The sequence below is a fragment of the Pseudophryne corroboree genome, chromosome 3 (genome assembly GCF_028390025.1).
Source record: "Pseudophryne corroboree isolate aPseCor3 chromosome 3, aPseCor3.hap2, whole genome shotgun sequence".
Lineage (NCBI taxonomy): Eukaryota > Metazoa > Chordata > Amphibia > Anura > Myobatrachidae > Pseudophryne > Pseudophryne corroboree.
In genome coordinates, this window is record NC_086446.1 from 734,199,650 (window position 1) to 734,216,004 (window position 16,355).

General features: G+C 46.0%; 1 protein-coding gene across 2 annotated transcripts in view; it reads right to left on the reverse strand.

Moving 5' to 3' along the window:
* DOCK1 (dedicator of cytokinesis 1) overlaps window positions 1-16,355 on the reverse strand; it is a 649,074-nt gene that overhangs the window by 448,639 nt on the left and 184,080 nt on the right. For both annotated transcript variants that reach the window (XM_063962225.1, XM_063962224.1), the window contains exons 14-15: window positions 1,978-2,102; window positions 602-700 (exon numbers count right to left, since the gene is read on the reverse strand). In XM_063962225.1, the coding sequence (XP_063818295.1) occupies window positions 602-700; window positions 1,978-2,102 (224 nt within the window). The remainder of the gene's footprint in view (window positions 1-601; window positions 701-1,977; window positions 2,103-16,355) is intronic.

The window sequence follows — 16,355 nt, forward strand, 5'->3', positions numbered from 1 at the left end:
CTAGCCCGTAGTTGACTAGTAAACGTAGAACGATGCTGACTGACACAGTGGAGCACTCCTGTAAGTTCACCAGGTCCTGGCAGTAAGGTATTATACACCTCATTAATTAGAATTCCTGGGTCCTAGCTTCCCAGCAGTCTCCTGCCAGCTATAACTGATTAGAAACTGCATTAGGACCTAGTACCTGCAAACTCCATTGAATTATATTAGTGGAACTTCTTAAGGTCAGGCCTCCGGGACGTGTGCTAAGTGATCAGCATTGGAATGCGATTGCAGGGTAAGATTGGGCTAGGTATTTGTAGTAAAACAAGTTATTGCGGGAGGGTGAGGGCTGTGAGAGATTGATACAATATAAAAACAACAGCGTGGAGAACGCCTTTACCATAACTTGTGGGAACGTCCGCAACCATTGTAAGTTGTGACAGATACAAAACCACTTGCACACATTCACTTTACCGAATAATAACCATCTGTAGATAGAGTATGCATTACAACGGTGAAGCTTAGCTATGGTTCGCCCACCAACGTGTTCAGCTTAACATCTTCTAGCAACATTCAAAACATTTATTTGGATTTACAAAGAAAAATATTCACAATTTACCTTTACAGTCTCAAACCACCGCGGCTGCTTCACTTGATAATATATTACCGATTTGTATTCCGAAATGGCTTCATCACCAGCCCCCGGGTAAATGACATTCTTCAGGAAAAAGGACAGGAGGACAGAAATAAATCTAGGTGCTCCGAGCTCCCCTACAGAGACTCCCTACAGAGACTATAGAATTCCATACCACAAACTGTTTAGTTCATTATTGTAGAAACATAACATATATATGCCTAATGCCATAAGCAGGGAAGGTCCCTATTCTGAAGGTCTTCTGCAGGCATCTGGATATATGGACCCACGGGGACAATGTTGTTGTGGGGAACAAAGCAGCCATGCAGGCTGGAATCACTTCTTCCCAACCAGCTGGATGGGACCCTTTTTGTCCATAGTAGGCTCCTGTAGGCAAAGCCTGCTACTACGAGCCTGAAACCCACACACACACTACAGAAAAGAGAGCGAAAGATAGAGAGAAAGCGAGCGAAAGTAAGTGAATGAAAGAAAACGAGCAAGCGAAAGAAAACATGAGAAAGAAAGAAAGAAAGAAAGAAAGAAAGAAAGAAAGAAAGAAAGAAAGAAAGAAAGAAAGAAAGAAAGAAAGATTATATTAACCTTGATTAGGGTAAATGAATCACTATATTGTTATATATTACGTTTATTATAAATAGATTGTTTTTCTTTTCTTTTTTTACAATTAAAAATTAGCCAGTAACAGAACTACTGCTGCTGTAGGGGGCGCTGTGTTACCAATAGGAACCAATAGGTTTCCCTCTGTATTTGTGTAAGGTAAGTATTATTATAGGACTGAGATGGACGATATTATACGACATTAGTTTCTCTGCCTGTGCTAGTGAGTTACCATTGGCTGCCATTGATTCTCTTCCTCGTAATCTTTTATAATGTATCTTCCCAGAGCCCTCCTGTCAATCTTACTGATACAAAAGAATACAACACACAAAGAGGGAATAAGCTCATCAATAAGTTGCCTTAAACATTCTGCCATTGACTGACATGCTGCAGGCGGGTATGGATCTGGCTGGGGGAGGATTAACCTCAGCGCACAATTACTTTGTTTGTAACAGGAATTTGGGGGTTTAATTTGACCTTTGTTCTATGATCGGTGCTCTCACTGCCACGTCCATCGGACTCTAAAATACCTCAACGTGATTTTATTTTTTAGCATTCTTGTACTTGAGCGTATTATTTATTTTAATGATATACAGAAATCTACAATGAAAAACAGGTTGGCCAGTTGAAGGCTTTCCAAAATTTGCTGAGACTTCTTCTTAATATGATGCCTGTTTCTGGGTCCCCACAACCGGTTTAAAAACCAATGTAATGAGGTAATAAAAAATAGACACGAACAAAAATACCTCCAACCGTTTCCCATCTTCATCAAACACGGATACGGTGACTTCTACATTTTTGGCTGTGGTTTTGTTGCCTCGGTCATAGTCCCCCTGAAGCAGTGTAACATAGATATCATTGCGCACGTCACCTGTAAAATACATAAATATTACAACTGAGGAATGCAGCACAGTTATGGTTAGCATTACAGCATCACAGTATTGCGTTCAATTTCTGACCAATACATCATCTGTGTAGAGTTTGTATGTCCTCTATGTGTTTGCATGGGTTTACTCCGGGTGCTCCTGTCCCCCTTCTACATTTCAAGAACATATGGGTAGGTCAACTGGCAGCTGACAAAAAAATGTCAGTGTATGTACGTCCAGGAGGTAAGGAATATAGATTGCAAGCTCCACAGGTCACTGACTGATGTCGTGAATGATAATCTCTGTAATATGTAACATGTGTGCACTATATAAACAACCGTTAATAATAATAACGCACAAAATTGATTGTGCACACAAGAAGCGGTGTGATACCCAAGACGGAGGTCGGAATGCAGGCGGTTATTATTTCGTCCTTCCCCTGACCCCTACCCTATCCCGCCTTGGGTGGTGGCTAGGGCAAGGATAGTAGGGGTGGAGGATACGGCTAAAAACACCTGGGGTGTCGGCTAGGGCTAAGACACAGAGGGTGGCGCTTCCCATTAAAAGCATCTTTCACCTTCAGATGACTAGGGGGTATATTCAATTAGGGTCGAAAACTGCCGTCTGTCAAAAAGACGGCAGTTTTCGACTTTTTAATGTCGAATCGTGATTCCACCTATTCAGTCCCATCAGTTTTTATTCGACAAGTCGTGGAATTCGACTTGTGGATTAGTACGTGAATCGGTGGTATAGCAAATTCGACAGGATTTGGCCCCGTTTCTGAGCATCTCAGTGCGACATAAAAAAATGTCGGACTGAGATGTGGGAACCAGAGTAGGAGAGGGGGGGGGGAGCCGCAGGGAGACTGGGGACAGCCGCAGGGCATACTGGGGACAGCAGCGCTACAGCACAGCGCAGCAGCAGGATGTCACACAGTCGCGCCGCTCACGGCAGCATCCACCCGGCTCCAGCAAGTGAGGCCACGCTTGCTGGAGCCGGGTGGACACTGCCATGAGGTCTGGCGGCTGTGTGACATCCTCCTGCAGCGCTACTGTAGTGCTGCTCTCCTCCGTCTGCCCGCGGCTCCCCCCCCCCCCCCCCCTCTCCTCCTCTGGGTCCTTCATCTCAATTCGACTTTTTAAAAGTCGAATTGAGATGAGATTGAATAGGGGTTGTCGGATCCATTACGACAAATGCATGTCGGAATGGATCCGACCCTAACTGAATATACCCCTTTATCTATACTGTACGTGCAGGCACTCCTGCAACTTTTACTGAATACGCTTCTCTCTCCAGATCATTCTGTGTCTTTCAGTCATGTCTTTAAATAAGCAGGCATATTTTTACAGTCCTAGCTCCAGGACAGAAGGCAAAGCTGATCACAGCTCTGTCCAACATAGACAGTGCAGCATCACCGCTGCCTACGCATATAAAGATATGGATAAAAAAAAATCCAGAAGTAAGCAAGAAATAAGAAACCACAGTAGGGCATGTAAATGGGAATACATTACAGTCATCTGAAGGTGAAGAACTATATTACTTTTATTTTGCAACTTCCGCACCCAGGTACGTTTCATCAGGCTAAGGACACGTTCTCAGTCAGATCTGACTGTGAGCTTCTGAAGAACTCCTACCAAGGAGTGACTTGCATTGTACTTTTCATTTTCCTTTTTAAGAACAAGTATAAAAAAAAAACCGAAGCCTCTAGATATAAGTCCCCAAAACTTTATAGTGTAATGTAGCAGTCAGGATGCTGGTGCTTATGCATAATTAATAAAAGTGCTTTCACGGCTTAGAAAACTACCTAAGAGGAAACCAGGCCAGCGATATACCGCTCACTGCGGGTTCCAGGCTACTGATCCTAATGAAGAAGAATGAATTACATCTGCCATATTAGGGCACATTTTACAAACTACATTTATAAAGAAGACGCCAATACATTGGTAACTGTAAAAATGTTTTCCAGCATAGTATCAGAAGCTGCATATACGTTAAAACTTTAAAACGGAATGTAATATCAGAAGCTGCTGACAGGCGAGAAAGTTTTCCATCATTGACAATGCAGAATAAACTCTAGTGGCCCCAACATCTCGGTACAGACAGAGGTTCCATGCGTCGGATGGATATGAGGGTATATGGTCATTAAGTCGACCACTATTGGTCAATATGCATTAGATCGACATGGTCACTAGGTCGACATGCTTTTTCACATTTTTTTTTTTCATTTTTTTTACTTTTTCATACTTTACGATCCACGTGGAGTACAATTGGGAATAGTAACCTTGCCCGAAGCATGGCGCACTATTTGGGGTTCCCTGTCACTTTACGGCGTAAACGACACCAAAAAAAAAGTATAAAAACTCATGTCGACCTTTTTCCATGCCGACCTAATGACCGTGTCAACCTATTTCAAGTGTCGACCTAGTCACTGTCGACCAATAGTGGTCGACCTAATGACTGTCGACCCTATGACCCATACCCGATATGAGAAGGGGTATTTGTACATAAAAACAATTAATAACGTAAAAAAAGCAGCTTAATCCTAATACCAGAGCCAAAGGATACACGTCATACATATGATACAACATTCGGGTCATGCGTATTGTAACACTGTAGGGGTGCAAGGCGCCTTTTCCTGGGGAATATGGCCGCACGCAGCAGCTGAGGAACAACACAAGTCCAGTTTCTGGTACAACTGACCCCGGCCAGTTTTATTGAAACAGAAAATAAAACAAACCCCAAAATAAAAATACCTTGCCTGTCCGGCACTAACTAAACATAAGATATTCCTAACTGTCACTAAACAAAACACAGAGTTCTTCAGTACATACTGTATAGCTCACTTGCATCAGAAAGCGTGTCTCTCACACACAGATCCTGCAGCCTTCCCAGGCAGTCTGCCCATACTAATCAGGTTAGAAGCACTATAACACTCTTACACAGCTGAAACCCTGATTAGCCCTCTGTGAGGCCAAAGACCCGAACTGGGCCCAATGTCTAGAACTCGCCTTATCTCTCTCAGAGCCTTTACCCAGCTTTTACAGCAAACTGAAAAGGTTCAGACAAAACAAAAAGCATTTTTCCTAGAAGTTAACATTTTCTAAAACATGTAAGACAAGAACCTGGGACAAATATACCTGCCCTCAAACACTATCCCAGTGTTCTTGTCACATATCCCCCTCCCCTGTTTCGACCTAGGGGCCGGAACACTTGTAGCCCCCAAACAGAAGATGCGAGACAATGCATCTGCGTTGGCCAATTGTGTTCCCGGTCTATGTTCGACGGTAAACTTAAAGTCCTGCAACGCTAGAAACCATCTAGTTACACGAGCATTCTTGCCTCTATTTACATACATCCATTTTAAAGGGGCATGGTCTGTCACTAGTCTGAATTGTCTACCCAAGAGGTAATATCTCAAGGTATCTAGTGCCCACTTAATGGCCAAAGCCTCCTTTTCCACAATGGCATACCTTTTTTCATGCTCATTGAGTTTCCTACTCAAATAAATGATAGGGTGTTCGTCCCCATCTCTGGTTTGGGACAGCACAGCACCTATCCCTACCTCTGAGGCATCTGTCTGTACCACAAATTCTTTTGAAAAATCTGGTGTTATCAACACCGGTTGTGAACACAAAGCCACTTTTAACGCTTGGAACGCCTTTTCTGCATCAGGGTTCCATTTCACCACATTTGACTGCTTCCCTTTGGTAAGGTCTGACAACGGCACCGCTGTGGTCGCAAAATTAGGAATAAACCGTCTATAGTACCCAGTAATTCCCAAAAAAGCCCTTACCTGTTTTTTATTCACTGGACGAGGCCAGTTTTGAATAGCATCAACTTTATTCAATTGGGGCCTAATCAGACCTCTGCCTATGGTGAAGCCCAAGTATTTGACCTCCTCCATTGCGAGGCAGCACTTCTTTGGGTTAGCAGTTAACCCTGCCTCTCTGATTGAGTCCAGTACTGCTTGTACTTTAACCAAATGGGACCCCCAGTCTGTACTGTGAATTACCACATCATCCAAATAGGCAGCTGCATATTTTCTATGGGGCCTCAAAATTTTATCCATCGCCCGTTGAAAGGTTGCTGGAGCCCCATGCAACCCAAAGGGTAACATCTTATACTGGTACAGCCCCTCCGGAACCGAAAAGGCTGTTTTTTCTTTGGCGCTATCAGATAAAGGTATTTGCCAGTAACCTTTGGTCAGGTCCAATGTGGTGAGAAACCTGGCTGTTCCCAGCCTTTCTACAAGCTCATCCACACGGGGCATGGGGTATGCGTCAAACTTGGACACCTCATTTAACTTACGAAAGTCATTACAGAAGCGTATGCTACCGTCGGGCTTCGGGATGAGCACTATGGGACTGGACCACTCACTGTTAGACTCCTCTATGACTCCCAGTTCTAACATGGTTTTAACTTCCTTAGAAATAGCTTCTCGCTGAGCTTCAGGAATCCTATATGGCTTTAAATGAACCCTGACCCCTGGTTCTGTGACAATGTCATGTTTTATTATGGTCGTTCGGCCAGGCAGCTCTGAAAATACCTCCCTATTTTGGATGAGAAATTCTTTAACCTGATTGTTCTGATCAGCTGATAATGTCTCTGACACCTTCACTGCGGGAAGCAACCGGGGTGAAGACACCGAAGGGCAAGGCTCCGCTGACAGAGACAACCTATCTTTCCAGGGTTTGATTAAGTTAACATGGTAGATCTGTTCGGGTTTTCTCTTTCCCGGCTGGTATACTTTGTAATTAACCTCATTCACTTTTTCCCTAATCTCAAATGGACCCTGCCATTTAGCTAGGAATTTGCTTTCCACAGTGGGTACCAAAACAAGAACTCTATCTCCAGGAGCAAATTCCCGTATCTTGGCACTCCGGTTATAGACCCTCTGTTGAGCACTTTGGGCCTGTTCCATGTGCTCTCTGACAACAGGTACCACGGCTGCAATCCTATCCTGCATTTGTGTTACATGCTCAATAACGCTTCTATAAGGAGTGGGCTGTCCTTCCCACGTCTCTTTGGCAATATCCAACAGCCCTCTGGGGTGTCTACCATACAACAAATCAAATGGAGAAAACCCCGTAGAGGACTGAGGAACTTCTCTGATGGCCATTAACAAGTAGGGCAACAAACAATCCCAGTTTTTCCCATCTCTCTCAACAACCTTTTTTAACATACTTTTTAATGTTTTATTAAACCTTTCCACCAACCCGTCAGTTTGGGGATGGTAGATGGACGTCCTGAGGTGAGTGACCTTAAATAACTTGCACAACTCTTTCATGATCCTTGACATAAATGGAGTACCTTGGTCAGTCAAAATTTCTTTTGGTATTCCCACTCTACTAAATACCTGCACCAGCTCCCTAGCTATCGCCTTGGTTGTGATAGTGCGTAAAGGGACAGCCTCAGGATATCGAGTGGCATAGTCCATAATTACCAGGATATACTGATGGCCCCGAGCAGACTTTAACAAGGGCCCCACGAGATCCATGGCTATTCTGTCAAACGGGACCTCTATAATAGGCATGGGAACTAGTGGGCTCCTGAAATGGGGTCTAGGGGCATGATACTGGCATTCAGGACAGGAAGAACAATATTCAGACACTTCTTTATAAACCCCTGGCCAAAAGAACCTTTGTAAAACTCTTTCAGTGGTTTTTTCTGCCCCTAAATGTCCTGCGGTAACGTGACTATGAGCTAAATCTAGTACCGTTCTCCGATAAGGCTGGGGAACTACCAGCTGTTCCACCACATCCTCACCCCTTTTGACAATGTGGTACAAGAGCTCATTACAGATGGCCATGTGGGGATACGTAACCCTGTCACCTGGTACCACAGGTTCCCCATTAACAATCTTAACATTCTCTCTAGCCTTTATTAAGGTAGGATCCTTTAACTGTTCAGACGCAAACAGATCCTTCTTTACCTCCAGGTCAGGCACGCTTTCAGTTCTAACTACTATGTCTCTGTTCCCGGCAAGAGGGTCCTCACTGGACTCCCCATCTGTCACTTCCCCAGCCAAACTAGCAAAAGGCAAAGGGCCAGAAAGTTCCGAAGACCCACGTACATCCAAAAAATCACCAGTATTATCAACTGGCTTTTTACTTCTCACATCTGTTGATAACCGTGATTCCCACAGTTTCCAAAAATGAGGAAAATCCCTCCCTATTATGGCCTCATGCACCAAGGTAGGGACCAGTCCCACTTTAACCATTGCTGACCCACAACAAGTTTCTATATTCACCTCAGCAGTGGCATAATGTTGGGTATCCCCATGTATGCAAGTTACCCCAATAGGTATTTGCTGGACCTTTAAGGGGTTCACTAACCCAGCTTTCACGAGGGTAACTAAACTTCCTGAATCTAGCAAGGCCTCTACCCGGTTACCCTCTAAGAACACATCACACATTTGTTTTTCCAGCTCAGGTGAAGGTACCACAGTACAGGCTAACCTAGCAAAGAAAGACATTCTGCGACATTCAAAGGCAGCATCACATTGCATGGGTTCTTGCGTGACTGGGCAATTGGCAATAACATGACCTGGCATACCACACCTAAAACATTTAACCACACAATTATCAACCCGTTTGGGCAGCATAGACCGTTCTAGCCCCATTGGCCTGTCTCCAGGGCCAGTGTTTACAGTCTCTCCAGCCTTGCGTTCTCTTAACCGCCCAGCAACGTTTTCCCACAGAACAGTCTTACCAGTCTTTACTGAAGGGCGCTGTCGAGGATCTATGGGTTGCTGGGTGGTCATCAGTAGTTCCTCTGCTGCCAAATACCTCTCTACCATGTCCACTAATTGGTCAGCAGTACCCGGGTTTCCATGGCTCACCCACTTGCGCAGGACCATGGGCAAAGATCTCAAGTAGCGGTCCATGACGACTCTTTCCACCATCTGGGGACCAGTTAATGTCTCTGGCTGTAGCCATTTTTTTGTTAGCTGAATAAGGTCGTGCATCTGGGAGCACGGAGGCTTCTCCATGGCGTACAGCCAACGGTGCACCCGTTGTGCTCGTACTGACAGCGTGACTCCCAGGCGGGTCAGGATCTCAGTCTTTAGTTTATCATAGTCCCGAGCCTCAGCAGGGCTTAAATCAAAGTAAGCTTTTTGGGGCTCACCTGACAGGAAAGGTGCCAGCAGACTGGCCCACTGTGCTTTCGGCCAGTTCTCACGCTCGGCAGTCCTTTCAAACGTGGTCAGATAGGCCTCCACATCATCAGCCTCTGTCATTTTCTGCAGGAAGTGACTGGCCCGTATAGAACTAGAGCTGGTTGGAGCACTGACGGCCACATCTCCAACCCGAGCTGCAAGTCTCTGCACCACTTCTGCTAAGGCCTCTCTATCCTGACGCTGTTGCCTGTAAAGTTCATCAACAACTGCCTGCTGTTGTCTCTTATTTTCCTCCAGTGCCACCTGCTGCTGTCTTATATTTTCCTCCATTGCAACCTGCTGCTGTCTGTTGGCCTCCTGCTGTAGTCTCCAATTTTCCTCCATTGCCACCTGCTGTTGTCTCCTATTTTCCTCCATTGCCACCTGCTGTTGTCTCCTATTTTCCTCCATTGCCACCTGCTGCTGTCGGTTGGCCTCCTGCTGAGCCGCTGTAGCTTGCAGCAAGGCTTTAAGCAGATCCTCCATGTCGACAGATTTTTCAGGCGGCTTTGTAGCTGCTTTCACCCAGGACATATATCAAACCCTCAGGGGTGAGTCTCAGTAACTTCACACTGGGCTGTATCTGCATAAACCACCATTTTCTGCAGGCCTCACAAAGCTGCTGCTTTCACTTATGCGCAGAACGGTGTGCTCGCATTCTCCACCAAGTTGTAACACTGTAGGGGTGCAAGGCGCCTTTTCCTGGGGAATATGGCCGCACGCAGCAGCTGAGGAACAACACAAGTCCAGTTTCTGGTACAACTGACCCCGGCCAGTTTTATTGAAACAGAAAATAAAACAAACCCCAAAATAAAAATACCTTGCCTGTCCGGCACTAACTAAACATAAGATATTCCTAACTGTCACTAAACAAAACACAGAGTTCTTCAGTACATACTGTATAGCTCACTTGCATCAGAAAGCGTGTCTCTCACACACAGATCCTGCAGCCTTCCCAGGCAGTCTGCCCATACTAATCAGGTTAGAAGCACTATAACACTCTTACACAGCTGAAACCCTGATTAGCCCTCTGTGAGGCCAAAGACCCGAACTGGGCCCAATGTCTAGAACTCGCCTTATCTCTCTCTCAGAGCCTTTACCCAGCTTTTACAGCAAACTGAAAAGGTTCAGACAAAACAAAAAGCATTTTTCCTAGAAGTTAACATTTTCTAAAACATGTAAGACAAGAACCTGGGACAAATATACCTGCCCTCAAACACTATCCCAGTGTTCTTGTCACAGTATAGTTAGGCACAATAAACCCAAAGTATGTTAAAGTGTAACTATAAATAGGGGCTTTCCAAACTCTCCTTGCACATAGTTACTCATACGTAGCATGACAATGCAAACAATTCTAGGGCTTCTCAGCAGGGGAGTGCTGGCTGGTGCCTCTGGAGCTTATTGGGAAACAGGTAGAGAAGGCGAATTACACCCAATCAGAGGAGGATTCTCTAACAGTCTCCTCACAGCCAAACAGTGAATGGCTGTCAGCATGCTGATTGGTGGATGGCTAGAGCTAGCCACCAATCAGAGTGCTGACTGCCATTCACTGTATGGAAGCATGTGGAGATAGGGGTAAAGTACTCCCATGCAGACTGGGTATGGATCAGCAGATCTACATTGAAAAGGTTTACAGTCATTAGGCCGACATGCATTAGGTCGAAGGGGTCAAAAGGTCAACACATGAATAGGTCGACCCGGCAAAAGGGGTCGACTGTTGGAAAGGTCGACAGGGTCAAAAGGTTGACACAAAGAAAGGTGAACAACATGGCCCTGTATGGGGGAGATTTGTCAAACATTGGAAAGAGATAAAGTGGAGAGAGATAAAGTACTGGCCTCTCTGCTTCTGTCATGTGACAGGCTGTGTTTGAAAAATGACCGTTAGAAGCCGAATGTTTGGGACTCTGGGTCAGATGTACAAAGCCTTGGAGAGCGATAAAGTATCAGCCAGTAAATGCTGTGTTTGAAAAAGGACAGTTAGGAACTGAATGGTTGGTACTTTATCTCTCTCAACTTTTATCACTTTCAAAGGCTTAGTACATCTGCCCCTGTATCTCTCTCCAAGGTTTGATGCATCTGCCCCTAAGCCTAAGATGCTCTCTAACTACAGACCCCCAGACGTCTGCGATGGTTTGTCGCAATTTCCCAATCTCCCGATGCCTGGGTCAGGGAATATTCAACAAGTTGAAAAATCTCGATTCCCCAATTCTGACTGTTGGATTTTTTTAACATGAGGAATTTCCCCGATTCCCAGACGGATTCCCGATCATCGGCGGTTCTGATCAGCAGTGCCATACATCGGGAAATAGGGGAAACAGCAGGCAGGTGTATAGGACATTTACTCTTATCTGAGCCAGCCGAGTACGAGTGACAGGCTAGCCTCTCAGAGATGAATGGTGCGGAATAGATACATTACAGACCGTCAAGTCACAGTAGCTTAATGTATTGAAAGGTTTTGATTTATATTTGAGAGGCCATTAGGTTTAAAACATTTGGAACACAGCTTTGGCTAATGGTTCCATAATAGGTAATACTCTAACTATATAACAGAGATGCAGTTACTGTAGGGAAACCCTGATCCATGTAACGGAGAGTTGTAGATAGGATACTCTCTGTATTGCATCAGAGGATTAATAGGGAACAATGAAAAACCATAAACTTATTTTCCTCTCTCCCGATCATTAATTTGCAAACCAAAGAAAAAAGCATTAAAATAAAAGTCATCACACAGGTGACATAAGTCGCCAGAAGTGTTTTATGGGGTCTTGCTCCTCCAGCAATTCCTGAGGACTGTGGGTGTCACTCAGTAGCGGATCTTGCTACGGACACATGGTACTTTTGCCTGGGGCGCCGCCTTCCGGAGGGCGCCGACGCCGTGGCAAGATCCGCTACTGGTGGTGCCCCCCCCATGCCAGTACTGCTGTGCGGTGCGAGATGAAGTCATTGTGCACTGCACTGCATTGTGGGAGCGCCACTTAGACACTAGGGGTCATGATTGACCTCTAGTGTCTATGCGGTTCTGTGGAGAGACGTCATGACGTCTCTTCCATAGATCAGAAGAGCAGCGCCAGCGGCCAGAGACGGAGGGCAGCAGCGGTCGGGAATCAGGAACAGGGATGGTATTCATTTTTTTCTTTTTAAAAGCGGCACAAACGGGGGCAATACTACTGGGTGCAAACACGGGGGCAATACTACTGGGGGCACAAATGGGGGCAATACTACTGGGGGCACAAACGGGGGCAATAGTACTGGGGGCACATTGACCACACCCCTTTATGAAGCCACGCCCCTATTTTTGCCTGGGGCGCCACAAGGGCTAGAACCGGCCCTGGTGTCACTTCTGGTTTAGATCACTACTGCAGGACCAGGGAGAGGCCGCCTCTCAGGTGTGCAGAAAGTTTTTAGTGACATCATACCCTGATGACATTCATTTCAGCATGCTTATACGCACAGGACAAACAGTAAGGACCACAGGTGTGTGCCATGTGTCAAACCTTAAAAAAATCCTAAATAAAAACTAAAACATTTTGAGAGACTAATCCCACATACTCAACGTCTGCAGAATAATCGTTATTACTTGTAACCGTCACTGCATTCACTAGAACAAAGCCTCTGGTGAACAGTACACGTACAAAGTTAGAGGTCAGAGGAAATCTGTACGACATAGAGACACTGAGCTTTTCTGCTTAAGCTCTCTAATCTTTATTTGTAAAATCAGCGGGCACATTTAATAACTACAGATATCGTTATTATACAGGATTACTGCACTTGCAACAAACAGTCCCTCTCAGCGTGCTATGTCCTGTGCGACTCTGCAAGTGCCAAGTGATCGCGCGGAGCTAAAGAATTTGTGGGTCCTAGGGACCACTCACTTGCAAAAATTGGGGTCCTACTCCACTATTTCTGTGTCCCATCACATATTATGGGGGATGAGGGCAGAAAGCAGATGGGACAGTGCTGGAGACAAGGAAAGGGTTAGAGGCAGGTAGTGCTTGGGGTAGGAAGGGGGTAAGGGGAGATAGCAGCTGGGGCAGTGCTGGTGGCAAGGAGGGGGTTAGAGTTAGGCAATACTGGGGGGAGTGATTGGGGTAGGGAGGAGGTAAAGGTAGATAGCAGTTGGGGCAGTACTCAGGGCAAGGAGGGGGTTAGGGGCAAAAAGTGCTAGGGGATGGAGGGGGTAAGGGTAGAAAGCACTTTGGGCAGTACTGGGGGACAGGAGGTGATTGACAGAGGATACAGCCTCAGGAGTTTCCGAGTAATACAGGGCGCCCTGTGAGTCAGAGTCCTGTGTGCACCTCAGCCAATACCATTCCTCAGGACTCTGACTCACAGTGCGTCCTGCAGGACCCGGTCTGTTGTCCTCTAGTTATTGTAGAGCTATAAATAAGGGATAATAATAATGCAATGCCCAGCATGCCGACAGTAAAAGGCTTTCTTTAGTCTAACATACAGTTTTACAACCCGAGCTACTATCTATAAAAAAATAAAAAAATAAAATAGAATTTTAGTACCTACCGGTAAATCCTTTTCTCCTAGTCCGTAGAGAATGCTGGGGACTCCAAAAGGACCATGGGGTATAGACGGATCCGCAGGAGCTTGGGCACACTATAAAGATTTAAACTGGGTGTGAACTGGCTCCTCCCTCTATGCTCCTCCTCCAGACCTCAGTTAGAAACTGTGCCCAGGAGAGATGGACATTTCGAGAAAAGAATTTATAAATTTAAACACAGTGAGTGTTATACCAGCTCACACCACAAACATCCCGCAAGACATGGCCTTCAACAGAATACCAGCCCACGGTATGAAAAACATACAGCCATATGCTGAGAGAATATGCAACACAACCCGTGTGTCAACACAACCAATAATAAGAAACCGCATGCAACGGCATGAACAACGTCAGCGACAACCTGACAGAAAGGAAACACCACAAAGTGCAACCATAACCAATAACTGCAGACACAGTACGCACCGGGACGGGCGCCCAGCATCCTCTACGGACTAGGAGAAAAGGATTTACCGGTAGGTACTAAAATCCTATTTTCTCTTACGTCCTAGAGGATGCTGGGGACTCCAAAAGGACCATGGGGTTTATACCAAAGCTCCAGACCGGGCGGGAGAGTGCGGGCGACTCTGCAGCACCGATTGAGCAAACATGAGGTCCTCATCAGCCAGGGTATCAAACTTGTAGAACTTAGCAAAGTGTTTGAACCCGACCAAGTAGCTGCTCGGCAAAGTTGAACCGCCGAGACTCCTCGGGCATCCGCCAAAGAAGAGCCCACCTTCTTGGTAGAATGGGCCTTCACCGACATCGGTAACGGCAATTCAGCCATAGAATGAACATGCCTAATCCTATCACAGATCCAGCTTGTAGCAGTCTGCTTAGAAGCAGGGGCCCCAATTTTGTTGGGAGCATACAGGATAAACAGAGCCTCTGTTTCCCCAATCCGTGCCGTTCTGCCGACACAAATATTCAAAGCTCTGACTAAATCGAGAGACTTCGAGTCAGCCAAGGCTTAAGTAGCCCCAGGCACCACAATAGGCTGGTTCCTGTGAAACGAAGAAACCATTTTTGGCAGAAATTGTTGCCGAGTTCTCAATTCCGCTCTATCCACATGGAAGATCAAAGAGGGGCTCCTGTGAGACAAAGCCGCTAATTCCTACACCCGCCTTGCGGACGCCAAGGCCAATAGCATGACCACTTTCCAAATGAGAAATCAGTGTGACATAAGAAACTGCAACACCACGTTAGGGTCCCATGGTGCCACTGGGGCACAAATAGAGGTTGGATGTGCAGCACTCCTTTCACGAAAGTCTGAACTTCTGGAAAGGTGGCCAAACTTTTTGAAAGAAAATTGATAAGTGAAATTCTTCCGTAGGAGCCTTCTTGGATTTACACCAAGACACATACTTCCTCCAAATACGGTGGTAAAGCTTCTCCGTTACTCCTTTCCTAGCCTGAAGCAATGTGGGAATGACTTCACCGGAAATACCCTTACGGGCTAGGATATGGCGTTCAACCATCATACCGTCAAACGCAGCCGCGGTAAGTCTTGATACACGCCCGATCCTTGCTGTAACAGGTCCCCTCGTAGATGAAGAGGCCAAGGATCTTCTATGAGTGAGTCTGGATACCAAGCCCTCCTTGGCTAGACCGGAACAATGAGGATCGCCTGAACCTTTGTTCTTCTTATGTTTATCACCTTTGGAAAGAGTGAAAGTGGAGGGATCACATAGACCGACTGAAACACCCAAGGTGTCACGAGGGCGTCCACTGCTATAGCTTGAGTGTTCCATGACCTGGAACAATATCCCTGAACTTTCTTGTTGAGGCGAGACGCCATCATGTCTAATTGAGGAATTCCCCAAAGACTTGTCACTTCTGTGAAAACTTCTTGATGAAGACCCCACTCTCCTGGATGGAGATCGTGTCTGCTGAGGAAGTCTATTTCTCCGTTGTCTACACCCGGAACGAAGACCGCTAATAGAGGGTTTACATGCCTTTCCGCCCAGCGGAAACTTTTGCGGCTTCTGATATTGTCGCTTTGCTCCTCGTTCCGCCCTAGCGGCTTACTTACGCCACTGCTGTTAAATCGTCCTACAGAATTAAGACGGGCAGATCGCAAAGAAGATGTTCGTTGTAAATAGCTCTTAATTCAAGAATGCTTATTGCAGATAAGCTTCCCGGCTTGACCTTTTCCCCTAGAAATTCTTCCCCTGGAAAGACTGCTCCCCAGCCTCGGAGACTTGCATCCATGGACACCAGGATCTAATCCTGGATCCTGGACCTTCGTCCCTCTAGGAGGTGAGAACTGTGCAGCCACCCCAGGAGAGATATCCTGGTCCTGGACAATAGGATTATTTTCCGGTGCATGTGAAGGTGAGACCCGGACCACATGTCCAACTGGTCCCGCCAAAACCACTCTGGCATTTGACCTGCTCACCGAATGGCCTCGTAGGCCGCAACCATCTTCTTCATCAACGGAACGTATTGATGGGTTTACACTGTTGCAAATCTGATCCGACTCTGGATCCTCAGATCTCTTTCCACAGGAAAAAACACGGAACCTCAACCGGTCAGAATCCACTCTTACATCCA